Here is a 27,790-nt window from a genome sequence, read left to right on the forward strand (position 1 = left end):
TTTATTGTTAAGTCATGAGTCACATAGTTGGAGCTAGCAGCAGCTGTGGGCAGTCAGTCATTGATGCTTCTCTTGGGAACAAGATCAAGGCATAATATCTTTGCATCTCTGGCAAGGAGACCTTGAGCTTCACGAAGGGCCCTTGGGTAACAGGTAATACAGAAACCCCCCAAGGCCTTCTCAGAAACTGGGCCCTCCTGAAACATTGGGTGCGTTGTGTATCTAAATAATCGTCTCATCTTACTTCTTCTCTTGATTTTAATGGCTATTTCTTTATGCTTACTTCTGAGTTACCAGATCGACGCCCCCTCCCCCACAGAGTTGAGCCGTTCAAAAAATTTATTTGTAATATACAAAGGGAGTTCACAGGCAATCCTTACTTTCCAAAGCCACAGGCTTAAGGGCGGCTCTCCCACTCCTGACTTTTTCCCCTGCCGGTTTTAGTGTAGAACAAACGCCATAACCGCCCCCCCCCCACCTAATTCCTTCAAATTGCATATACACAAGGAAATACATTACTAATTACCATCACAATCAGCCTGTTATATAGAGTAAAATGCCAAATGGCAACCCCACAGTCCTTTCCGTCTTGATTTATGTGTATATTTGAAGTGCTTGGGAAGCCTTCGGCTTCACTTTCTGACTTGGAGGCAGTTTTCGTCGAGCTCTCAGGATTATGTAATATATGCGCCTTGGTCCTTAAGAATAATGGTGACGTTCAAAAATTTACAGTGGAATCTTAGGTGGGAAGGCGCTTTCAACCCACGCGCAGGTGGACAGACTAAGGGACGCGCATCCTGCACCTCACACTCTGGGTCAAGAGCACCCACATAGAGAAATGCAGTGCTGAAGCCTGGACCAGGCCTTAGGGCTCCGAACCTATGCGGGCCGCTTTCCAGAGCTCCCGGGCTATCTCAAGCCCGCTGGTGTCAGGCAAAGGCAGGTGTGGCCGAGCCCAGCGGGCACCCAAAGAGCCGCCGCGCCGCCGAGAGCGGCTGGACCGGCAGGCCCCGAGGGGAGTTCCCGCAGCCCGCCCCGCCCCTCGCGCCTCGGCTCCGCCTCGCCTCGCCATGGTGGAGCAGGGAGACGCGGCGCCGCTGCTGCGCTGGGCCGAGGGCCCCGCGGTCTCTGTGCCGCAGGACCCCGCGTTGCAGGCCGGAGGATGGGCTCGGGGAGGCAGCGGGGGCGGCCGGGTGACCGTGGAAGGTCCCCGAAGGCGGGAACCCGAGGAACCAGCTCCCCCCGAAGTGCTGCTGCAGCCCGGGCGCCTGGAACTGGGCGACGTGGAAGAGGACCAGGTGGTGGCCGTATTCGTGGTTACCTTCGATCCCCGCTCCGGTGAGAGCGGCTTAGGGATAGAGGGATGGGGGTGGGGCAGGGGCAGGCATCCTGCTGGGTTTCGGGGGTCGCGGGGGAGGGACTCGCTGCGCGCGCACTCGCACCCACACACCTGCATCCCTCCCCGCCCGAGGGGTCCCGGGGCACGGGGACACTGTGTCTCCCCAGACTGGAGCCAAGGAATCTCTGGGGCTTTGTTCCGCCCCCTGCTCCGTCCGGCCGCCGCGCTCTGCTGCGCTCCCACGACTAGCGCCGCTCTCCTGTTTGCTCCGCTTCAGTGCGGGAGATTTGTGGCCACCGGCTCATTGGCTTTTGTTTTCTTTCTTTTCCTGCTCTGCTCGAAGGTTCTCTTAGACTCTGAAAGGAGGGACAACCCCCACCCCCCAAACTCCTTACCCCCCGCGTACGTCGCCTCCCACGCAGGTCCACAACGACCCTGCTCTGCGCCGGCCCTGGCTCCTGGTTGCTCCTGGCGCCTTAACTTTCCCAGCCTCCAAGTTCACTTTCTCCGAAGGCTTTATTTTGAGGAATTAATGTGTGAGCATTAGGGATTGGAGCTGGAGACGCTTTCTCTGGCTGGCTGCCTTTCTGGGAAGACTCACTGGTTATGTCACATCGTCTTTACCCTCACCACCCACTGCGGGGTTGTGTGTTGTTGCAATAGTGGGCTGTTTCGAGGGAGGATAAAAGTGAACAAAAAGCTGTGGGCTCCAGTTGACCTTCCTGGGGCGTCGAAATCCCCCAGCTGCTGTTCTGCTTCCTATTTGAGGAGTTGGTGTTTGTGAGAGAAGGATGTGGTTTCATTTTGGAAGTTCCCAACCAGTCTTCCAAACCCAAGGGTATGGATGGGATAGGAGGAAGAAAGATTAGGATTATGTGAAAAGGGATTCAGCTGTAATGAAGCTGGTGGTTTACGGTGCTCGGGGATTCTGAGCCAGCCAACAGGCATGAAGCTTTATTACTACCAGCTGGGGGGTGGTGGGGGTGGTGGAGGAGGGGTGCTTGTGGGAAGACCTCAAGCCCCATTAAATCCTGTCTCTTTGCTGCCTCATCCCGTTGACTTTCAAACTTTTTTGACTTTGACCTTCTACGTAGAATTAAATTTACATCACAACCAGAACATTCAAAGCAAAGGAAGCTGCGTTTCCGGGAACAGTATAGACCCCTCTGTCCTTTTTTTATTATTGTTCACACATACTGCTTGACTCATAACCGGGTTGCCTAGACACATATGGTTTGGAAAAAAAAATACTGTTAAAATACAAAACAAGCAAAGGAACCCTTAATGTAATTTTTTAAAAACTTACTTATAGCTAACTGTAGTTCCTCCTTCATGAACAGGTAAATGGAGGCAAGCTTAAAAGTCACTCAAAGTGTGAGAAACCGGAAAGGAGACATTAATCGCTTTCTGACTGCATAATGGTAGCTCTCTAGTGATGGTCTAGGGAAAGGAGGGGAAAAGAAAACTTCAAATAATCACAGGCAGAGTTGATAAAAGCGATCAGTGGTGGGTTACTGCCATTGATCAGTTACTGGTGTGCATAGGTTAGCAAGTACTTACTGACCAATTCATAAAAAGCCCCAAATACCTCTAGGGTCTCCCATGTCTTTCCATTCACAGCTGGTGTCCGTGGCTTTCTGTGAGATGGTTTCCAGACTAAGTTTAATGTGGAAAGTCGGAGCTGTCACTAATACTGTGACATTCGTGCAGGCATTTTACTCTAATCCTGTTTTATTTAATTCTAACTACTCTGTAATTTACTGATTGTTAATATCTAGTTTGTTCATGAGAAAAGGCGCCAAGAATGGTTATTTATTTTTGTAATTAACTATCCAGCTAAGTCAGGTGTCTTTCTAGCACCCTCCACTGCCTGAACCATTGCCCCTCACCCTGCCTCCTCATTCCCCTAGGAGTCTGGGGAGAGGAAGATGTGTGCACTTGGGTGACCATTATTAAACGGGTTAGTTTGGGTTGAGAAAGCAGCTGTTTCCTGCCCATCGCTTTCCTTCTAATCTTGCCAGCCTTGTTCTCTATGGCTCCTCTCAGCCTGTGAAATACGCTGGTACTGCCTGTGTAAAATAATAACGTTGTATAGCACATCTCTGAGAGTACCTGGGGAGTGAGTGAAGTCGCAAACCTCAGCACCAGGGCAAAGGAGAGAGCACCGCAGTGCCATGTATACGGTGGTAGAGGAAGGCCAGTTTAGAGAGGTGCTCCAGGGCCACCGTTGTCCTGTAAGCTGGAGCCATCACCGTGACTAGTATTGTGTTTCCTCGTTTTCGTCTCAGGTCTTGTCTACTCTCCTGAGTCCTGTCTGCCATGTGTTCCTAGTGAACACTGGGGCCACTCAGGCAAGTGCCTCAGCCTGCATTACCAGTAGTCAAGTAGATAATGCCGCTGCACCCAAATCAGAGCACGTCACATGAGCTTCTGAGGTGTGAGGGCTTTGTTTCAGTTTCTCCTCTGCTCTGCCATCTTATCACTTCCCTGTGTCCCAGTGTCTTTCCCGCTTCTGTCCTCAGTTTTCATTTTTAGGAGCTAATGAACCCAGTCACTGCCCAGGCAAAGGATTTCATGTATCCTCCCAACCAATATAAGTTACATTTGTCATATGTACAAATGACACACACACACACACACACACACACGGGTGTGGGACGAAGGAACGGGAGGAGAGCATCCCCAGCTGTGGCTTGTCTGTCCGGGGGATGTAAGGGGGTGAGGTAGTTACCTCTGTAAGTTTCTGTGACGAAACACCCAACGAAAGCAACTTAAGGCAGGAAGGGCTTGCCTTGTGGTTGGAGGAGACACAGTCCATCGAGACAGGAAAGGCATGGTGTGATGAGAGTGTGAAGTAGTGAGTGATGTCGGATGAACAGGAAGCAGACAGAGCTGGATGCTGGCTGGCACACCCAGCTTGCTTTCTCCCTCTTTATTCAGTCCAGGACCCCAGCTCATGGGAAGCTGCTGCCCGCATTCTGAATGGGGCTTTCCTCCTCAGTCAAACCTTCGCAGCAGTACCTTGAAAGATGCACCCGGGGTGGAAATCTAATGACGTTGAGAGTGAAGATTAACGGCCACAGGAGCCTGAGAGGGGAGTGCATTGCTAGAGCGTGTGTTCGTGCTTTAGGACAGGACGTAAGAGAGTAATTCATTCACACTTCTAAACATAAGCATCTGTCGGAAAAAGCAGAGAAGAAAAGAAAGACGTGATTCTTTTCTCTGGACTCCTGGCTCATTGCTTGAAGCTTACGGTTGTTTTACTGACTAGTGGCACGAAGATCAAGGGCTGTAGGCTCAAGGTAAAGGCTGCACACACACACACAGATTATTTGTCTGGAGCCAAGAACTAGCTGTAGGGTGGTGGTGCTGGCCATCTGGGCTACAAAGCTGCTATTGAAACCAGTCCCAGATGCTAAGTTGGCATGCTGGGTAGAAGAGGTTGGCAGCCAGAATGCCCCCCCACCCCCCACCCCCCTGCCTCTCTCCCGGCTGTGTTCAATTCTGTGCTTTACAGCCTGATTTTAAATCTGTTCTTAGGCTTTCTAGTAAAATTTCCTATTCTCTACTTGGTTAGGAAAAAGGTATCATCCTACGTGAGGTATCCCCCGCTGGTGATAGGAACTGTCCCCCCAGGGCAATACAGGCTAATGAAGTTTTAGCCCCTCAGTTACTGCCTGGTATCCGTGAATCTGCCTACTTTAGGCCATTTCTTTATGAGAGTCCCTTTACATTGTTGTTATTTTGTGGGCATTTGGGGGTATGTACCCATGGGGTGTGTGTGTGTGTGTGTGTGTGTGTGTGTGTGTATTTGTGTTTTCCTTGAGGTTGTTCAGAAGGGGGAAGAGAGGTCGTTGTAAGACATCACTGGTGGGGGTTGGTTTCTTTTGCTGGTTGGGTTTTCACAATGCTCTCTTCCTGATTGCCAATGAATCACCTGTTCTCTCAGCCTCTAGCCCTTGCCCACATATGTAAACACCTCTTGACCCATCTGAATGATGCATCTGTCTGATGGGAATATTTGCAATCACGCACACACAGCCAGGTGTTGGCAGTACATGACAATCCTAGCGCATTCAAAGCTAGGCTGGGATGCATAACAACCTATCTCAAAAAACGAAACAAAAAACAAAACAAACCAAAACCCAAAAAACAAAAGTCACATATACTTGTTCTCATTTTAAACTTTGTAGAATCCTTGTCCAGGCATGGACGTACAAGCCAGGGCAGGTGGAGAGGCACAGTGAGATTAGGGCTGGCTCTGGCATCCAAGGCATAACTTGGAGTGCTGCCCAGCTTATCTGACTCTTTTCAGAAATGGGAGGGGCTTGACGGTGAAAAGCAAATGGAAATTCTGGAAATGGACAGGTGAATGGCCGGCTCACAGGGAGGGAAAGGGAAAGCCAGTTCTGATAGGCAGCAGGAAAGTCTCAGAGGAAGCTTAACGCTCACTGTCCGCTCTCTGTGTTTGCCATCACCTGTCAGTGGTGGAGTAGAATACGATTGTGGTTATTGATTAATGCCACATTGGCAGACTCTTTCCAGGCTGCTGGTGATTCACCTGCTTTGTGGTTTTCAGGCTAAAAGTATGTGGCCATCTGTTAGGAATTTCTTTAAAAAAAAAAAAAATCTACAGAGAGAAAAGGATGGTGGTCTCAGTGCCTATCCACTTACTGTGTGCCTGCTGGGGCTCAGGAACTGTACTCTGGGATTCAAGGACTGTGCCTGGGACACCCCCCAACCCCCACCCCCCACAAAAGTCTACACAAGGGAAAATCAGACACCTAGAGCTGTGAAGTACACCAAAGTGAGTATGAGTGGCTTTTGGACCAGAAGGAGGAGGAGGTGGTTGTCTCGTCTCCTCCTCCTCCTCTTCCTCCCCCTCCTTCCTGTCCTCCCCCTCCTCTTCTTCCTCCCCCTCCTCCTCCCCTTCCTCCCCTCCCTCTTACTCCTTTCTCCTCCTCTCCTCCCCTCCTCCCCCTTCTCCTCCTCCTCTTCTTTTTCTTCTTCTCCCCCTCCTCCCCTTCCCCTCTTCCCTCTCCTCCCCCTCTTCCTCCCTCTCCTCCCCCTCCTCCTCTTCCCTCTCCTTTCCCTCCTCCCCCTCCTCTCCTTCCTACTCATCCTCCTTCCCTTCCTCCTTCTCCCCCTTCCCCTTACCCCTTTCTCCTCCTCCCCCTTCTCCTCCTCCTCCTGTGTAAAATAGGTGCACTGGGATTCAGCCACCGCTGACATATGACTGCCTTGAAATTGCGAGGATGAGCTTCTCCCTAATTCAGAGCTGCCCATTCTGCCTCTGTCCTCTTGTTTTAGTTGTGCTCTCCTCTAGGGTGATGAAAGATTACATCACAGTACTCAAGACCCAGAGTCAATTGATATGGACTGGGCAGGGGCTGGACAACTCTCTGAAGTTTCTTCTATCGATAAGACTTAGTGGCTTGTTAAAAAATGATCATATTCAAGTAATGTGTGCTGTTGGGACCAACAGTGTTCCTCCTCCTTGCCTTTTTTTCCCTTTTTGTTATTTTGATCTCTCATTCTAACCCAAGTTGGCCTGGAACTCACTATATAGCTCAGGCCGGCCTCAGACTCCTTCCTTGGCCTCTTGAGTGCTGGGATTACAGGTATGAGCCAGTAAATCTGGCTCGTACCTGGATCTCTGAGACAGAATTCCCTTTTACCTCCTAGCTGAAGCGAGAGCACAAATCTCAGTACTAGTGGGAGTTAGCTCAGGGAAGAGATGAAAAAATCAGTAAAGGCATCTCGGGATGGTGTGCAGCTTCACTCGCCCTCAGGCCTAAGGGAGCTCTAAGAGGATGCCACTCCATCCATACCCAGTGCAGGAAGCCTCAAGAGGCGGTGCCTGGCTGGAGCCGCCCAATAGAGAGAGGAGTCCACTTTCTAACCTCTTAAGAGATTGGGGGCAAGATTGTTATTTTTCTCTGCTTTAAATATTTTGAGATGAGCCTTTCAGCTTGCAAGCCGGCTTAGAGAGGATGCGGACTGTGCTCTGTGGGCTGTGACAGATCCAGTCCTCGGGGTAAGGTTACTTCACATTTAAGCGGAAGATTTGGGAGGCAGAGGCAGCCCTATATGGATGGGACAGCCTGTCTTACGAGCTTTGTTCATTTCTAGGGTACCGGGACTTGAACCCAGGGTTTCACACAGGCCAAGCAAGTACTGTACTATCACACTATATCCCTAGTCTGGGATGGGTTATGTCTGGTCTCCCTCAGGAGTTTCTAAAACACCACTTGGGAGGTGCTCACACAGAGAGCCCCAGGACTGACCTTAGGAGCAATCGTATGGCTGGGTTCAGACCAGTGTGACCATCCATAGCCCTACTAGCTTCCCGTAGGCACACAGGCTGCCAGCCCAGTTATTTGTTGGTCCGGGTTCCCTTGAACAGGAGTCTGTTTACCTTTGCGTGAGCTCCACACTGGACACTGTGCTGCCAGGCTAGGCTCTACCAGTATTTACTGAATGACCAGACCAGCTGAGTGTACACATTCAGATCACCACATCTGTTCCTTAGGCTACCGTGTGCAACCCTCCTCCTAAGCTACCCTTACAAGAAGGGCCAGGCAAGACCTGCAGGTCCCTGTGATAGCCCCCAAAGTGTGGCCCAAGAGCTGGGAGGATACAGAGATGGAAGGAAACCAAGTTAGAAAGGAATAGCATGTGCCAGTGATGATTTTTGTTTTGTTTTGTTTTTTAAATAAGTTCTCTTCTTATTAATCCTTCCAGGCTGCCAGACTACATTTTTGTTAATAGAGTGAGGGTGTTTGGCAAAATTGAAAGCAGAGTGTGAGTTCTGAGCCTGGGATAGGTAGGGATTACTCTCTGTAAAGTTTTTCTGGCATTTAAATATTTTCCCTTAAGCTTTTTTCCATTTTTGTAAAATCATTTTTTTCTTTAAACTTCTTTAAATTCCATATAGAAGTTGCCCCCTACTTAAGAATACTTTTAGAAAAAGATGACCTCAAATCATAATAATTCCCTGTCTTACATTAGTATGGTTCCTTTTCTCAATTACTGGTGGTTTTGCAAAGTCCTTTATGCTTCATATACACACACACACACACACATATATACATATATATAGATACATGAAATGGTAGAAATTCATATACCTGTATTTCCCTGATTTGTGGTGAGACTGGTTAGACCCGCGGGGGCTGGGGGGGGGCGGGGGGCGGGCAGGTAGTGAAAGAACAGAGAGAGAGAGAGAGCTTGCTTTATCCCGTCATGTAGCGTCTCCATCTGCTGACATTTTGTCATATTGGCTTCATCCTTCTACAGTCAGTTCCACTATAACATGCGATAATATGTTCCAGAAACGTCTGCTAGGAAATAGCATGCAGTGCAAATCAATTTCATGAGAAAAGTGAGAGGTGGGCACCACCCTCAAAAATGTCAGCGACACCTGAAGAGGGCGCAGGTAGCAGGGAAGAGCTCAGCAGGAACAGTAGGACACTTCCGTGTAAGAGGTGGATAAGAAACACATATATATGTCCTAAATAAGGGTGGAATCCTCCTTGAGAAACCTGCAGTTTGCCTAAGGAGCTGAGAGTTGGCAGTTTGAGCTGGTGAATAGTGGCGAGCTAGGCCGAGGGCTGCCTGAGATCTGATGGAAAGTTGTAACACTAGCGAGGTCGCTGCGGCTCCAGACACCAGCCAGAGGAGGGTGAGGCATGGACATCGTATGTTTCTCCACAGCTTGAGTCAGTTCCGAGCTTTGATGAGGGCATCTCCACAGAGGTTTATCTTGTATGGGGGTCTGCTTTCTAGTGCATGCATACTTGAGTCAGCAGGGTTGTGCGTCTCTCTGGTGTTTCTCATAGTCGAAATGATGTAACACCTAAGGTGACATTCTCTGTAATCATGTCCCCAAGTTAATGGTTACTTTTATCACTGTAGTGAAATACCTGACACAGACAGCTGAAGGAAGACTGGGTTTCGTTCACAGCTTCAGAGATTCTGGTCCAGCCCCTTTACGCGCCGAGCCGTCTCGCCTGCCCGACTGTAGAATGAATTTGTCATTATTTGTTAATTGGAATTTCATTGAATCTGTAATAGAAACTATACAATCCTTTGTGCTCAGATTATTCCCTGATCAATTGCATCGGCCCACGTTGAGCAGACATTGTAAATGGCATTGATTTTATATGGGCTTGGGTATGCATCCCGCCCCCTACCCCGAGCTATTTGAAACTAAGGTACAGTGGTGTTTAAATCTCACTCTAAAAATAATTAATAATGAACTCCCTCAGAGTAAGGCAGTTTTCCTGTACAGCCACAGTGCCATTACCACTCCGATGATAATTACCACTGATTCATCAATTAGCTGTTGTAAAGACATGCTTGTTCCTAATAAAGCTGTATTGTTTGGTTTGGTTTAGTTTTCTTGCCCTTTCTCTCTCGTCCTAGGCACTGAGCTGTGTTGGCATGTGAAAAAAAAAATCGAGCTGCCCTTCAGAGTCTTAGGGCCCTGGGGAACCAGGTCTCTGCGGCATGATAGGTTAGGATGAGAGTAACAGGAGCTGCATCTGTTTCCTCAGGAGTGTGTCAGCAGAAAGCAACCCTGCCTAGTGTGGTGTTCTGCCCTGTCCGTGATCCGCTTACCTGCTTCTGAGGCTCCTAACCCAGAAGGCCCCCCCTCCACCTGAAAGTAAAGGGCACAGCAGACAGGATGTCCTCCCCTTGTTTAATTAATTTTAAAAAAATGTAAAAACTAGAATATCTAAAGTATATCCAGAAGGATAAATTTCTGATTAAAATGTTGATGGGAAAAGTGGGTTGCATAAACATATCATGAAGAATATCATTCATATAAATGTTAAAATATAGAAAACAGTACATAATATTATTTGTGAATTATACATAATTTTTTTAAAGTGAAAGGAAATTCACCCAGGTGGTAAGACCCACAGCCAGTGTAAAAGGCAGATTTGTCATGAAGCTTGTGAACCTAGCCTCAGGCCCCTCGCCTATCTGATGTCTTTCAAAGCCCTGTACTTGAAATTTCATTTTCAAATTTTGTATTATTTTAAATCAAACAACAGCCTTTTCATTAAAAAAGCGTTTCATACCATACTTTATATTTCTTTTTTTGTTTTTTTGTTTTGTTTTGTTTTTTGTTTTTTTAAGACAGGGTTTCTCTGTGTAGCCTTAGTTGTCCTGGGCTCACTTTGTAGACCAGGCTGGCCTCAAACTCACATCGATCCTCCTGCCTCTGCCTCCCGAGTGCTGGGATTAAAGGCGTGCGCCACCACGCCCGGCTCACCATATTTTAAATCTCTTTGAGAAGCCCTGCTCACATTAGCCGCGAAGGTTCCTTACTTTGCAGGGAGGCAACAGACGTGTGTGGGAATTGTGTCGGTCAGGTAGGCTTGAGGAAACCTAACTTACCCAGACTTCGTACTTAAGCCTGGCGTTAAGTGTAAATTCTGCGACACATCCAGCGCTCCTGTAGGAAGAAGCAAACGAAGGGAGGCAGAACATTACAGGCCATCATCAGACTCCTTCCCGCGAGACCCCCCAATGCCATCTTCATCCTCTTAAAGCGCCCACACCCCAAAGCTGCTTGGCCTTTTTGAAATAGCTCGTTATTTGTGTATGGTTCGCGATGTGTCCGTATGTCGCCGCTATCAATTTGGTGTAGCACTTATGTACTTAACTATTGGTGGCCATTTAGGTTAGTGCTCATTTAAAACCATGGCAACTGATGTTTCTGTAAACAGTTGTGCTTGCCATCTGGTAAGTGCCTGGGCCGACTTTCGAAGGCATTTACCTGAATAGGCCATGGGCTAGAGTTAGGTGAACTGACAGTGGGGTGGAGCCTAGGGAGAGAGCTCAGCTGTGTCTAGTATGCACAGGTCCCCTGGGTTAGGTCCCTTGGATCTTAGATGGTTGCACATGCATAATAAGAGGGAGAATGCAGAAATAGGGGGAACTTGATGCAGGGGAAACTCATCTTTACTCTCAACCTAACTGTGCGTGAACATGTCTTCCTACCTTTACGCAGAGGAAACTCATCTTTACTCTCAACCTAACTGTGCGTGAACATGTCTTCCTACCTTTACGCAAATCAACAGAACACCGTTTTAGCCTTTTCTGTTTTATGGAATTTTAACTTCTTTTCACGCTTTTTCTTTCAGTGGATTCTTTAGTTGGATAAAATTGTGATCCTTTTCTCCAAAATAGATTATTTGAAAGTGTCGTGGGTTGTTGAGTGTGGGACTGGGTGATCCTCTGTGCTGTCTGTGCTGACATGAGGCTGGACTATATGTTCTCTGATGCCCCGAAGCATTATCTGAAAGCGGTGGTGGCTAAGATAGTTGATGATGTTTTTAATGTCTAGGGAACTGGGATTTGGAGTGCTAGTGAGTTTGTTCCAAAGTGAAGTCTTACAGGTTACGCACGTATTCTTTCACTTTGGAAAAATTTGAATATGCACAAAACAGAACAGATTATTCTACGATAGCTTCTCCTCCTTAGCTTGCCTTGCAGTGTTCTCTTTCCCTCGGTCTGGAGGATGCTTCTTGCTGCTGGATTCTAAAACCTCCTACCTTCTGTCAGGGCAGTCGTCCCACTGAGCTGTAACTGCTGCTCTTTTTCTCTGTCACCCTGTCACCTAGGCCCTCATCTCTCTGCGCTCAGGGATCACGTCCTTCCTCGGGCTGCCAACACCTAGCTTAGTAGAAATGACGAAGTCACTTATGAGTGGCTGAGAACTGATAGTTGATCCTTGAAGAAGACCACACCTGGGGGAAGATGAGAAGGTGTGGGGGATGGGCTACACTGCTTTGCTTGGAGAAGTAGGAGAAGATCCAGAATTGCATCCTACCAGGGAAGTCAGGAGAGAGAGGAGTTAGCAAACCCACAAAGAGGTCAGCGAGAAGGATGAGGATGTTTGTTTGTTTTTTGTTTTGTCAGATGTAGATGATAAGATTAAAAACAGTCTCTCAAGAGATTAAGGTAAAAATATAGGATGAAGATGGGGCTGGAGAGATGGCTCAGAGGTTAAGAGCGCCTTTGGAAGCCTGCTCTTCCAAAGGTCCTGAGTTCAATTCCCAGCAACCACATGATGGCTCACAACCGTCTACAGTGAGATCTGGTGCCCTCTTCTGGTGTACATGCTGGCAAAACACTGTGTGTATATGATAAATAAATAACTCTTAAAAAAAAAAAAAGAATATAGGATGAAGAAATGGGAGCCTAAGGTTAAAAAACAAACAAACAAATAAAACCCCTATACTTAGGTGAAGCCAGAGAGGAAGTCCTGAATAGAGAGGCACAGTCACAGGGAGTCACTCAGAGGATGCTGAATTTGAAGCAGGGCATGGGGTTCCCTCTACTGCCCCCTCCTGGTTCTCTGCTGTAGTTCACCAGGAGATGGAGGAGGTGAGCCTGTGAGCAGCTCCTTAGTTCTGCTCAGTCTGATCAAGCCACACAGTTCTGAGAAGTGATGTGTGCTCTTCTCTCTGAATAATTCTTGTTCCTGCTCATCTGATCCCCCTGTTCCTACAGGAAACATGGTAGAATGGTGCTTACCTCAGGATATTGACCTTGAAGGTGTCGAGTTCAAGTCGATGGCCAGTGGGTCCCATAAAGTCCAGTCTGACTTCATGTGAGTACTTTGAACCGACCTATGCTACTTGCTCCTTATCTCCCAGAGTCCCTAGAGCATGTGGTCAAGAGCTGTCCTCAGATAGCACGTGGAATCGTTCTCTGTGCTTACCCAGTTTCCCAGCCAGAAGGGCCCCAGCTCTCAAGTTCTCAATGAGGTCCAACATCCCACCCTGACAGCTCCTCCAATAGAGGTCCTGCTATTGCGGAGTGATTGTGTGTCTTTGTGGACGTTTGATTTTAGTGTACGAGAGCCTTTCAGTTCAGTGTGGGTTAACTTAAGACAGCTATGTGATAAACTTGAAATACTAGCCCTAAGCAGGACACTTTTAATAATGTGTAAACGGTGGGTGGTGAGTTTTGCCAGAAGCCAATGGATATGCCTTAAGGAGAATTGGTGGCTTTAATCTGCATTGGGCCGAAGCCACGGCTGATCCAAGTGTGTAAAGGGGAAGGAAGTGAAATGTCAGCTGCGTTGGAGCTGTCCAAAGCCAAGGGACTGAGAGAATTGGGGTTTATGTCAAGAAAACAGTGAGTTCCAAAAGAGTGCGGTTCTGGTTCTCTCGCTGAAGCCTTTAGTTGTGCCTAAGAGGACAACCAGGGTCTCTGGCTGTGGGCATTTGAGCGGCGTGCTTGCAGAGCCCACATACTAACTCTAGCCTTTGACTCTGGGATGGCAAGCTGTGGAGTCTTGGGGCCTTGGCCGCTCCGTGGGAGACTGAATGACTTCTTTTATGGCCAGATTTTACCTGGAGCTCTGAACATGGGTGTTTGGGCTGAGATTGCATTGCAAAAGAAAAAAACAAAACAAAAACAAAAACAAAAACAAAAACGGAGTGCCATCTTCGTGAACAGGAGCCACAGTGCATATTTGGTCTGTTTCAGCTATTTTCGGAAGGGCCCCTTCTTTGGCCTGGCATGCTTTGCCAACATGCCTGTGGAGAGCGAGCTGGAGCGCGGCGCACGGATGAAGTCTGTGGGTGTCCTCTCTCCGTCCTACACCCTGCTTTACCGCTACATGCACTTTTTGGAGAACCAGGTTCGGTAAGTGGTTTCTATGGGTGGCTGCTGTATGTTGGGGGTAGCAGCAGGATCTGCCAGCTGGTCCCTGTGCACTGAGTCCCTGGAGATGCAGGCTGTGGGCCAGGGCCACGGGTGTCTTTCCCACAGCGTCCGTGGCTCTGGGTCAAGCATCAGGTGATGCTCCTTTCAGAAAACTTATTATAATTCTTTATCCTATAATGAAAGCTTGGGAAGATGTTTACTTTCAGTTTTCAGTAATACTCTCAACACTTTTTAATCAAATATATTTTAATCAGATATGGACATTGTCTTTGTTTATATTTAGCTGCTATACTTACCTTTTTTCCCAGGTAGGCAGGCAGACTTTAATATTTGTCTTATGTCAAATCATTTATTATTTGGGATAGTAGGAGAATATGTAATAGAAGCAGAAAGATTATTAGTTGTTATATATTATTTTTATATATATATATATATACATACACACACATATAATTCTGCAAGTAACCTAATTAAATCTCAAACATTGCTGGGGAATTTTTTTCTCTAGTCCTGGTAGCACTTAAAATTTTAGTCTGTCTTCTGATATATATATATATATATATATATATGTGTGCTTTGATAAAATATACTTGACAACCAGGCATAGTGGTGCTTTTTAGCCTGGGAAATAAAGACTTTCAGTTTTTATTAGTAGCAACATAGCAAAACCTTGTGTGTCATGTATACAACATACTCTAAGTGTATATGTATTGTGTGTGTGTGTGTGTGTGTGTGTGTACTTGGCATCAATACTGTGTATAAACTATTTTATCCTATGCGTTATTCATTAATTCTCTTATTCATTTTGAGATAGTGTCTTGTTGTATCCCAGGCTGGCCTTTTAATTTACAATTGCATGGAATGCCAGCTTTCTACATGGGCACTGGGATGTCGGCTGCAGCCGTCTTGACTGGGCATCAATTGCTCTTAGTGACTGAGCTACCTCTCCAGCCCACCTGGGTCATAGTTTACTTTGGCATGATCTAGGCTAGTCCTTTGCACAGCCTCCTCTCCCTCATTCTCATGGTAACTTCCTGTATCTTACATTTTATCTTTACAGTCTGACTCCGCCCACCCTTCTCTCCCTCATTCTCATGGTAACTTCCTGTATCTTACATTTTATCTTTACAGTCTGACTCCGCCCACCCTTCTCTCCCTCATTCTCTTGGTAACTTCCTGTATCTTATTACAGTCTGACTCCTGGTCTGCCCAAGAGTACTTTGGAGTGAGCAAGAGTCCCAGCTGCTTTTGGGTACTACAGAGGAGGTGCCTTTCCCAGCCTCATGAGATCTAAATCACTGGATTTTACAGACATGATCTGCTTTCTCTTTCTGAACAGCTCTTTTTCTCCCTTAATTAATTAATTCATTCACCTTACATCCTGATCGCAGCCCGCTCACACATCCCTCCCCCTGATCCTCCCCCGCTCCTTCCCCACAGAGAAGGTTTAATCACCCTCTTCAGCTTCTAAGCCAGCACCGCAGTGTGGTTTTTGATTCTTCAGTAACTCATTTTCTGGGTACCGACTTCAGCTTTGGCTAAAATAGAAGCTAAGTTACTATAACAAAGAGGAGACCCCAGAGTACAGTGGCTCCAACGAGTCAGAACTGCAGCCTTCTAGCACATCATCCTAGACCAGATGGAGAGAAACGCTCCAGTGCAGGTGGTGCCTGGAGCAAGGCCCTTCCATGTCCCCATCTCCCAGCATGATGGGGACTCTGTTACCATCGGCCATTTCCACCAGTAAGGAGAGCGACTGATGCAGAAGTCTCAGCTTCAACACATTACTTCTGCACACGTTCCGTAGGCTAGTTGTTGGCTCCTGGCCATACCCAGCTGGAGGAAGTCTGGAAACATGTAGTCCCAGAGACGGTAAGGACATCTAAAACTAGAAGGTTCTGTACACTAGCAGAAGAAAGCAGTCTCCACCACAGTCATAAAATACAGATTTCCCAGGTGACACATGCCTGTAATCCCAGCACACAAGGAGGTAGGAGCAGCTGGATCTCTGTGTGTTCGAGGCCAGCCTGGTCTACAAAGCAAGTTCAGGACAGCCAAGGCTACACAGAGAAACCTTGTCTTGAAAAAAAATTAAAAAACAAAACAAAACAATACAGACTTCCCCAATTGTCATAGCCACCCAACAACCCTAGTAAACCCTATTAATTTCTCATATATCTTCCAAAATTGACAGCTAAGTAAGTGTATGTGTATATATATGTATGAATGTATACTCTTAGGGTTTCCCCTCTCATACAAAAGAAAGCATGTTATCTGCTTGCATTTTGCCCTTTTCCTTCAGCGGTAGCAGCACTCACTCTCACATGGGTATGAGAGCTTCCATATTGTTTTCCCTTGCTGATTAAAGAAGAGTAGAGGCAACCGAGACGAGACTCTGATGACAGGACATGAGGGAAGAAAAGAGTCAGGTCTGGGTGGGACAGCAACTTTATATAAGTTAATTGGACTTAATTTCTGCAATACCTAATCTGTACTTCAATTCATTCTGACTTGTGATGTCCTAGCCTTATATAGTAATTGTTCATCTAAAATTGTCACCTTCAATATCTTTCCAGTTGTAGTTCTGAGTTCAATCACTACAGCCCTCGTAAGAGAAATGCCAGGTGTGGTGGTGCCCACTTGCAGTCCCAGAACTGAGTAGGGTAGGGGGTGGAGACATAGATCCCTGAGGCTCTCACTGGCCACCAGTCTAGCCTACTAGGAAGATTCTGGGCCAGTGAAAGATGTTGGCTCAAAAAGAAAATGGGTGGCATCTTCAGAAACCATACTTGAGGTTGAACTTTGACTTTTCCCATCACACACATACACACACACACACACACACACACACACACACACACACAGTCTTGGCAGCTTCATGGCATGCCACAACTCTTGATTTATTTAACCATTTCATTGTCATTGGGCTTTCAGGTTGTTTCCTATGTCATCTATAGACAGGAGCCTCTTCTGGGTGAACTCACATCCATGAATACTGCTTTAGGGCAATTTCTAAGGAGTGGAATCATTGGGTCAGAGGATGGATGCAGTGTGCACTTTAACACAAATTGTACTCAGAGCCTTCAGATCGGTGGTGGTCCTTTCCCCCTGCTCCAGCGTAAATGGGAAAACCTGATCATTCTGTATCTGTAAAAACCAGGTGACAGACTTATTCAGACAAGTACAGAATTCCCCAGAGTGACAAAATGTGATTGCTGACAGAGCATCTCTGACTCTTACAGTGGACAGATTTCTGCAGGGTGTGTGTGGGCACAGCAAGGGTCTCTGTACTGGGCATCTGCATAGTCACATGTACCTGACCTCTGCAGGGGGCTGTGGCCTTCAGAGAGCCCCAGTCTCTCTTTAGAGACTGGTCCTACAGGGGAATCCCTGATCTGGTTGACACAGTAACAGCTTCGTATCTGCAGCATACACTCAGTCATTTATCTCCATTATTTAGAACAGGACTCTTGCACAGTTAGCATGGTGGCTCTGGCATGCACTTCAGTGCAGTAGTTTTTAAATTTACCTGCCCTTATCGATAACCTCATCATCTCTCCATCTTTGAAAAATATCTTGTCTTCCGGGACTCCATTGCTCTAGTACCCTTGGTTTCTCTTGGTGTTACGGCTTGATCTGTTAGACAGTCTGCGGTGTGTTACACTGCTGGGTAGCAGTCAGATCTGCACTGTGGATTTCTGTTTATCCCTGAGCTCCTGTGTACTGTCCTACATTGTCTATTACTGCCCTGTGCTGCCCGATCAAAGGCCAGAGTCCTGACATTAGCTGTTTTCTTTTTACACCTACACAGTTCTCTCTCTGTGTGAGAGTGGGACCAGGGATCAAACTCGGGTTGTCAGACTTAGAGGAAAATCTGTCTCTGTCTCTAGCTTTTTGTCTAAAAGGCTCAGTACTGACTTTTTCTGTAGAGTCTTGATCCAAATACAGTGTTGACTATAGTCAGAGTAAAGACCAGCAACTGAGTAGCAGATCAACAAACAAAATGAAGATGCATTATTTAAATTACCCTGGATATCTTACCTGTTTGGGGACAGAATATATAGACTCTCAGTGGGCTTTTAAGGGAGAGCAGATCCGAATTCAAACACCTTTGACCATGACCTATTTATCAGACATGACACATTTCCCTGAAGAGTACCTGCAACCCCCTGCTGCTCAGATCAGCCAGCTAGACCTTAACCACCACAGATTTCCTGTCCCGCCCAGGAGCATTTCCAAGAATGACACAGCTGCTCTAAGCGCCCTTATCACTAGTAGCACATGTCTGCCTCCTGAATCAAAGCTTGCCAGACCCCTGAAAATTAGAGAGAGGCACTTATTTTTAGTGATTATTTTCTAAACTTTTTGGGAGGAGGCAAGGTCCTGCTGTGTAGTCATCCAGACTGACCTGGAATTTGTCATTCTCCTGCCTCAGTCTCCCATGTTCTTGGATGATCGGTACACACCATCACATACATACGGCTAACCCTATCTTTTAAAAGCACAACAGTGACGCAAGCGTTCCTGCTTTTAGTACAAAATCATCCACAAAGTCTCCCGCCCTCATTTTGTCACTGAGTTCTGAAGTCACTCTGGGCTGGCAGTGCCTGACGAACAGCCGCTGCTCCTCCTTCAGTGGAAATCTTGACTCTGAGCCAGTTGAGTTCCAGCGTGGAGTAGGTCTCGGGGCGGTGGAAGGGAAGAAGAGGGATTGCCTAGGTGTAAACTGGGCTTTTTTCTCCCTAAAGCTTGTTTTTCATTGTTCACTGGTCGTTGGAAGGTCTGAGAATATAAACCAGGGTTGAGAAGCGTTTAGAGATTTTTATTCATCCTTACAATAATTTGCTGGGACTAGGTGGTAGTATCTGTACTTAGATGAAAGAATCTATTATCTCATAGTTCTGGAGACGTAAGAGTCAAAAATCAAGTTGTCAGTGTCAGCAGGGCCATTCCCCACATATCTTTTGGCTCTGTGCTTTGCTGGCAGTCTCTGGGTACCTTGGCATCTGCATCATCTTAATGACTGCTTTGATCTCTCTCTCTCTCTCTCTCTCTTTCTCTCTCTCTCTCTCTCTCTCTGTGTGTGTGTGTGTGTGTGTGTGTGTGTGTGTGTGTGTGTAATTTCTCCTTTTTAAGCCACAGAGAATCAGAGTTCCCTCAAAAGACTTTTCTTTACTCTAATTGCATCCTAAGATGCAAATAAAGCGACCTTTGCAGGTACCGAGACAAAGGCCAGGGTTCCAGCATATCTTTGGGGCGGGACCAAAGTCAACCTTTAACATTCCCATTAAACCTAAAATCTTGACCTGGGCCAGCAGTCTGCACTGCCTGGGTGGTCTAGGACCTCAGTGCCATTCCCTGATGCAAGGGTCAGTGGACAAAGCTTTTAGCCGGAGCAGAGGATGAGACTGGTGGGCAGGAGGAGAGATCCTGATTCATTTAGATGGTGTGGGAGTGTGAGCCCTCAGTGGCCTCTGGTCATGACTGTTTCCTTTCTTTGGGACACTGAGGGCGCAGCTTCTCTCTCTTCCATTGTAGCAGCCCCTTCGTTCAGGCCTCATGTCTGAACTTTGCATAAAGATCTTCTCTGTGAAACTGGGCATGGTGGTGCACGCCCGCAATCCCAGCACTTGAGAGGAAGTGGCAGGCGGATCTCTGTGAGTTCGAGGCCAGCCTGGTCTACAAAGCAAGTCTGGGACAGCCAGGACTACAAGAGAAACCCTATCTCGAAAAACCAAAAAAAAAAAAAAAAAAAAAAAGGGAAAGAAAGAAAAAGATTTTCTCTAACAGTAATGGGGACTTGACCCTAACCTTCAGGTGCAGATATTTTGAGGGCATCTGGACCTTTAACCCTCTGGGGAGAGATACACAATGGCACTGGGTCGAGCTGTTCACCGTGTATGTGTATTACACAGACACCAGCTGGAGATGCCGGGACATTACTCTCATCTGGCTGCATTCTATGAAGACAAGAAAGGGGTGCTCCATGCTGGACCCGGAAGGAGTGGCAGCCTGCCACCCGTCTACTGGCTGCCTTCCATCCACCGCTACATGTATCCCGAGATGAAGGTGAGGTTGGCTGTTCTCTCACATGTCTGGGAACAGCCATTAGAGGTTGTGCAGAATTCTGCTTGTCGGCTCTCCCGGCACTTTGTTGGCACGGGTCTGCATATGTGAGTCACTAGCACTCCCTCCTCCCAGGCCTTTATAAACACGCATCCTTCTGCCTGAATGGCATCCTTCAGAGTCATCTGTTAAATTGAAGCTTAGAAGTCACTTCAGGAAGCCTTCACCATCTACCAGAATGCACTTGGGCACCTTTCCACTTGCCCCCAGTGGTTGCTGTCCTTCACCATCTACCAGAATGCACTTGGGCACCTTTCCACTTGCCCCCAGTGGTTGCTGTCCTTCACCATCTACCAGAATGCACTTGGGCGCCTTTCCACTTGCCCCCAGCGGTTGCTGTCCCATCTACCAGAATGCACTTGGGCACCTTTCCACTTGCCCCCAGTGGTTGCTGTCCTTCACCATGCTGGCTCCTCAGGCTGTGTTTTAGTTGCTTTTTGACTCACTTTATGTGTGTGTCTATGCACATGTGACACACATACACACACACACACACACACACACACGCACACATACACAGTTTCCACAAGGTAACTGTGGAAGTCACGGCCCGAGTGTCTTCCTTCACTGTTGAAACTAGAATACATAGTGCTTTAGCACAGAGAGGTCCCTTAGGAGATACTTCTTAAATTACAGATATATGTGCATCCATGAATGAACAAATAAAGGAGATGAGAATTTAGCACATTAATTTATTCTAGGACACACTTGCCCAACTCCCATCAGACCTGTGTGCAGTGCATGCGCATCCATCTCAGAGGGCTAGAGACGGCAGAAGGAAAGTCAGGAGGAACGGGCTGTGCTCTGGCTCCGCTCTCACCTGGCTGCTGTTTGGCTGGATAGAAGACAGGGACTGAAGAGATCTGAGCAGCCTTACTCCACTGGGCTCCTCTCTCCCTGGTGATTGAAGAACAGGAAACAGGTCAAGAGTCGCAGCTAGCATGCTCAGTGGAGGGTGTGGCCTTGCATGCAGCATGGTGCTGGTGGATTATGGTGTCAGGGTGGAGGTGGTAGGTTGCTTGGGAAAGGAAAATTCCTCTCCCAGGGAGTCCAGTCAAAGCTTTGGAGATTCATTCATGTTTTGGCTCAGGTGATCCCAAGCTGGATGAAGTAACGCATGGCCTGGTCTCCCCATTTTATAGACTAGGAAAAATGACTGGAAATGCTGGCTTACTTTACCAGGTTTCCCTGTTAGTAATTGACAGAGGCAGTTTCCCAAGCTTATCCTCTGAGCCCTTCTGAGCTCGTCTTACAGTCCTTCTAGAAGGTAGCCCTTGGGGAGCAGGGCTCCCTGCAGTTAGCATAAGGAAGTTGGTTAGAGTTGAAATATACCAGAGGCAGTTATGAGACGTTGGACGCTCCCTGCCTGTAACCACTGCAGGTGCCTTGCTGTGCACTTAGTCCCCTGGTCCCTGAATACTTGGAAAACCAATTTCAGACTGTTTGCTCATCATTTTATTACTTACAATGCTCAGGGTTTTTGTGTTGAAGGCGTGCTGTATAGTAGTTTATTGTGTGTGTATGCACACACATGTGACACACATACATACATACACACACACACACACACACACACACACACACACACACACACAGCCAGAAAAGAGCTTGGATCCCTTGGAGGGGTAGTTTTGTTGTGTGTATGTGTCTGTGCACCTGTGTATCACACAATGCACGCACACATAGCCAGAAGAGAGCTTGGATCGGGAGTTGCAGGTGTTTGTGGGATGCTGTTATGTGGCTGCTGTAATCTGAACTCCTGTTGTCACGATTGTACCATAAGCATGCTGAAGCACTGAGCTCTTTCTCTCTCTCTCTCTCTTAAATAATAATAGTTAGCTGTTTCCTCTGCATTTCTCTCCAGCGTAAAGTGTTTATAGTCCTTAAATTCAGACTTCTGTCAGGGGAGCTGATGCATCAGACAAATCCAGTTTAAAGCATCCACTAACCATTTTGTTGTGGAAACAACTCTCTTAATGCTTGATGGTACTTGGTGTTTTTATAGAAGGCCGTTTGACAGTGGCAGCAGCCTCTAACAGGCTGTCCACCTGCCCTTGTCTGTTTCCAGATCACACACCCAGCTGGCTGCATGTCCCAGTTCATTAAGTTCTTCGGAGAACAGATCCTCATCCTTTGGAAGTTTGCCTTACTCCGAAAGCGCATTCTGATATTTTCTCCCCCACCTGTGGGCGTTGTGTGCTACAGAGGTAACCAAGAGCCCCCCCCTGGGGGGGGTGGCGGGGCTCTTCCCGAGGGCCCAGTGCATGTGCTCTAGCCCATCCGTTGTTGATCAAGTTTGAAAGAGTGGTGGGATCCAAGATTCTGATGAGATCTGGACTTTAGAATGTTGAGTCTAGAGGCAGTGAAGATGGATGGACTGTCACCTTAGTATCTTAGGCAGAGCTAAGGCTCTGGGTTGAAGTAGAGATGATGGATTTTAGGTAAGAGTAAACTGGATCGGGTTGGCTGAAGTGTGCAGGGGTATAGTTGAGGAAGAGTCTAGGATGACAAGGATGATGGGGCCACCAAGATGGGGCACCAAGGAATGGTAAGGAGTTAGTTGGTTTGGTGGTAGAGTAACTTGAGACAGGATGGGTGTGCACTGCTTGAGACATTTCCAGGGAGGTGTGCACCAGGCGCTTCCACGATTGGGTCAGGACCTCTAGGGAACAGCTGGGCTGGAGAGGAAGGTCTGAGAGTGGCATAAAGCCTTTGTAATAACCTTGGGGTGATGGCATCACCTGAAGAGAGAGTGAGGAATGAAGCTGTAAGAGGTTGGCCAATAGTGGTGCAAGGACAGGAGACTAAAGGAGACCATAAAAGGGAGGAAGACTGGAGGATGGGCGGGTCCAGCAGGCCAGCACCTTGATGAGGTGGAAGGCCAGTCAGGCCCAAAAGAGAAATTCAGAAAACATCTATTTGGTGGTAAATTGCCGATGAGACCTTTAGGGTACCAGGTTCTGTAGTAGGGCCCTCAAAGATTTTTTTTTGTAGACCACCTAGTTATAGGATAAGTAGCACAAACAAAGCCCTCTTCAGCTTCTGAGGAAACTTCCCACCGGCCTAGCTAAACACTGGAGGCTGGGAATTCATAAGAGGTTTGTTTGGGCTCAGAGCGCTGAAAGTCCAAGAGAATGATGCTGGGATTTGGTCATCTTTTGAAGAGTAGCGTGGGGGAGGAAGCAGACGCACTCTATAGTATGCTTTAGAGATAACTGACTCATTGTCTCCAGAGTACAGTAAACCGCCTATAAGGGTAGTGCCTCTGGGACTTAATTCCACCTTAAAGATCCTATATCTCTCAATGCTATCGCATTAAGGACCAAGCCTCAATAGCAAGACCAAGCAACAGAATGTAGCAGCTCCCATGTATGTCAACTGTTCTGTGTTATTGTCCTGCTCGGTCTTGGGTGGAGGAGAGGGAACAGAAGGGGAAAAAATCCCTCACATCTGTCGTCCCCTCTTACAGTGTACTGTTGCTGCTGTCTGGCCAATGTCTCTCTGCCCGGCATTGGGGGCACCATCCCTGAGTCCAAGCCTTTCTTCTATGTGAATGTGGCTGACATCGAGAGCCTGGAAGTTGAGGTGTCCTATGTAGCCTGTGAGTATGGGGCCCTCTCCTCTCAGAAATAGACACATGGGTGCTTGACTCAGTAGCCAGGGTTGGGCTGGCTTTCTTCATGGCCCCTTGGGGTTCTTACCTCACTAACCCTGGGCTCCGCAGGCACCACAGAGAAGATATTTGAGGAGAAGCAGGAGCTGTACGACGTCTACGTGGATAACCAGAATGTAAAGACACACCATGGCCACCTGCAGCCCCTGCTGAAGATCAACAGTGCGGACAGGGAGAAGTACCGTCGGCTCAATGAGCAGAGGTGAGAGCCGCAGGTCGGCCACATCCATGCCATGTGGGCCAGTGAGTGCAGCCGAGCCAGTGCTGTGCTAAAAGGGTCCAGGGCCTCGAAGGGCACATCCTATTCAGGATGGTCCTGTGAGAAGTTTATCCTGCTACTACTTCCTAACCACTGGCAATCAAGGGGAGGTCTGTGCCTGAGGGGGCTGGTGCCCCTCCACGCTGCCCTCACTGCAGGGTAGCAGGCGCACGCCCCTCCACGCTGCCCTCACTGCAGGGTAGCAGGCGCACGCCCCTCCACGCTGCCCTCACTGCAGGGTAGCAGACGCACGCCCCTCCACGCTGCCCTCACTGCAGGGTAGCAGGCACACACCCCTCCACGCTGCCCTCCCTGCAGGGTAGCAGACGCACGCCCCTCCACGCTGCCCTCCCTGCAGGGTAGCAGACGCACGCCCCTCCACGCTGCCCTCACTGCAGGGTAGCAGGCACACGCCCCTCCACGCTGCCTCACTGCAGGGTAGCAGACGCACGCCCTCCACGCTGCCCTCCCTGCAGGGTAGCAGACGCACGCCCCTCCACGCTGCCCTCCCTGCAGGGTAGCAGACGCACGCCCCTCCACGCTGCCCTCACTGCAGGGTAGCAGGCACACGCCCCTCCACGCTGCCCTCACTGCAGGGTAGCAGACGCACGCCCCTCCACGCTGCCCTCACTGCAGGGTAGCAGGCACACGCCCCTCCACGCTGCCCTCCCTGCAGGGTAGCAGACGCACGCCCCTCCACGCTGCCCTCCCTGCAGGGTAGCAGACGCACGCCCCTCCACGCTGCCCTCCCTGCAGGGTAGCAGACGCACGCCCCTCCACGCTGCCCTCCCTGCAGGGTAGCAGACGCACGCCCCTCCACGCTGCCCTCCCTGCAGGGTAGCAGACGCACGCCCCTCCACGCTGCCCTCACTGCAGGGTAGCAGGCACACGCCCCTCCACGCTGCCCTCACTGCAGGGTAGCACACGCACGCCCCTCCACGCTGCCCTCACTGCAGGGTAGCAGGCACACACCCCTCCACGCTGCCCTCCCTGCAGGGTAGCAGACGCACGCCCCTCCACGCTGCCCTCACTGCAGGGTAGCAGGCACACGCCCCTCCACGCTGCCCTCCCTGCAGGGTAGCAGACGCACGCCCCTCCACGCTGCCCTCCCTGCAGGGTAGCGGACGCACTGATGGGTTTGGGAATGTGAACCACTGTGAGGGAACAGTCACACTAGCTTACAGAAACACCCTAAACACCTTTGCTGAGCATCTGTGGGGTGTGGATCTATTAGGCACCTTGTGTATGCACTGTCCCTTGTCACTCCCAACTGTTGATCCCACAAGATTAGCATACATTCACCATTGAGCGGACAATCAGGCAAGTCAGTCACTTGACTAAGGGGCGGGGGGAACACCACTGGCAAAATGGGCCATCGATCCTGGGTTTGTGTGAGCACACACTCTGTTCCTTTTCTCTGCCTCTGGCCTGGGACCAACTCTGCCCGGTGCTGCTTCCTGAGAGATAACGGCCATTGTTGATGCTTGGTTGCCGCCAGTCATGTTCTTGGATACAGTAGCCACTAGTCTGATGGTCTTCTCACTTCCCACAGGCAGATGCTGCTGTACTCCCAGGAAGTTGAAGGAGACTACAACCCTTGTGAAGAGGACCTCTTTGTGCTGTGAGTGGGGCCTGGGCAGCAGCTGTGGGGCTCCAGAAACCCTTCCAGTACTGACTGCTGTGAACAATGTGCCTTCCGTCCCATACAAGCTACTGCAGTGTAGGGTGCCCTTTATTATTGGCAGGGCTCTCAGGGCTCTGTCCTTAGAGCTAACCTGAGTCCTGCGAAGCCATCAGGGTGAACCCAGAGTGGCTGAAGAGACAGGGATAGGTCCAAGAGAAAATGGGGACCCTGAGCAGGCATTTTGTTGAACATTTGCATCCAGAATGTGTCACCACATAGCTGTCCATCTCTCCACTCTCCGGGTCATTGCTTCTTCTGAAAGACCAGTTCCTTGTGCTGAGTATTATGAGATCGTCTGACACTAATCTCTCTTCTCCAGATCTGGTAGCCAGGGAAAGGGCCAGCTCCTTCCAGCACCCACTGCACTGGGCAACCACAAGAAGCTTTTTGAAAATTAGGGCAGAACCGTGATTGAAGTAGAAACAAACCTCCTGGCGAGTTCCTAGCTTTGATGAGGGCATCTCCACAGAGGTTTACTTTGGATGGGTGTCTGCTTTCTAATGCATGCATACTGTGAGTCTGGGCAGACACACGGTCTTTTTAAGCCACTTCGGTGTGTCTCTAGAAGCCCCGGAAGCCCTACACAGCGTGGCTGAGCTAATGCCTTCCTAAGCTATGACTCTGAATCCTGCTTTATGCATACTTTTCCTCCAGACAACCCTCCCAAAGAGGGCAAACACCCAGAGTGCTGTGCGCTGTGCCATCCCAAGTGGGTGTGTGGCTTACTTCCCTTTTTTGCACTGCTGCCTTCAGAACTGCCTGTGCCTGCTCCAGGACCCTAAGCTCTCCTTTTCTGGGTTCAGCATCAGTGACCTAGGGCTGCAGAGCCAGCACAGAACCCTGTGCCCTCCAGCAATGCCTGTTGGCTGCCAACTGCAGTGGTCCAGCTGGGGCCTTGTAAAATGTGCATTTCGGTCTCTTACCTGAAGTCTTGGTCTCAGAACTGCATTATCAGGTCCAGTGTCTTCACTCTCTTCCCCAATGATTACATACACACAGAGAGCCTCTCTATGGAGCCTCTCCAGGAGGCTGTGGTTTTTTTAATCATGTAACTCAGAATTTATTTATAATTATTGACTAAAATACAAATAACTCCCACAGCTTCTTCTACTTATTAAAATTGGGCTTTATTAGTAGTTTACATTTCCTTTTTCTTTTTTAGTACTTGCATTCTGACATTTTCCCTATATATTTGTTTATTTATTCATTCACTCACTCACTCACTTTACAGCATGGTCACAGACTCCTCCTTCCTTTCCCTGGGAGGCCGTGTTTAAAACAGGAGAGCAGCAGTGGAGCCGCCAACCACACAACTCTCTCTATGATGCTGCAATCAGCACTCTAGTAACGGTGTAACTTTCACCCTCTCTGAAGGTTGTTACAGTTAGCTTGGAGGGCTTGTAGAAGGGTACTACCCAGCATTGACTGGGCTCTGGATGCTCGGGTTATCTAGATGAGCTTTTTGTCTTGTCTTCTCTCCCTCTCCTGTCTTGGAAATGCAGGTTTTTCCTAGAGCAAAACAACCGGATTTTTCAGACTCTGTTGGAGGTGTCGGCTAGTCAAGACAAAACTCTAACAGCTGAGCACGCCCGAGGCATGGGACTGGATCCCCAGGGAGACAGGAGCTTTCTCATGGACCTGCTGGAGGCCTACGGCATTGATGTCATGTTGGTCATCGATAACCCCTGTTGTCCATAGGCAGAGTAACAGGACTGGTGGTGAGCCACTGACGGGGGTGACAGGAGCCTGGAGTGCACCCCAGGCCCTCAGCAGCTTCAACGTTAATTGACACAGAGGACGATTTATACTTTCCAATACATGTAACTTCTGCCATTTCCTTTCTCGCCCTCAGCTCTGGGGCTGTGGTGAGGCTGCCTGGGTTTTGTTAGCCTTTAGTTGGACGTGGGAATCTACTGTCTTCCACTGTTGCTTCTTTGGGTCTTAGGAGTTCTGTTGGTCAGAGTGAGTCAAATTCTGGGATGACCTGTTAGAAAATCTGTGTCTCCCGTCCCTTGT

At 48.6% G+C, this 27,790-nt stretch overlaps 1 protein-coding gene across 1 annotated transcript; it reads left to right on the plus strand.

Annotated features, from left to right (window-relative positions):
- Positions 1 to 1,064: 1,064 nt before the first annotated feature.
- Dennd11 (DENN domain containing 11) lies at positions 1,065 to 27,555 on the plus strand. The gene is made up of 9 exons (XM_051151667.1): positions 1,065 to 1,338; positions 12,869 to 12,968; positions 13,853 to 14,011; positions 19,948 to 20,101; positions 22,227 to 22,365; positions 23,628 to 23,759; positions 23,883 to 24,033; positions 25,643 to 25,711; positions 27,277 to 27,555. Exons 1-9 carry the CDS (start codon positions 1,071 to 1,073, stop codon positions 27,470 to 27,472), a joined length of 1,368 nt encoding a protein of 455 aa, XP_051007624.1. The 5' UTR covers positions 1,065 to 1,070; the 3' UTR covers positions 27,473 to 27,555.
- Positions 27,556 to 27,790: the final 235 nt, after the last annotated feature.

The sequence above is a fragment of the Acomys russatus genome, chromosome 10 (genome assembly GCF_903995435.1).
Source record: "Acomys russatus chromosome 10, mAcoRus1.1, whole genome shotgun sequence".
In the NCBI taxonomy this organism is placed as follows: domain Eukaryota; kingdom Metazoa; phylum Chordata; class Mammalia; order Rodentia; family Muridae; genus Acomys; species Acomys russatus.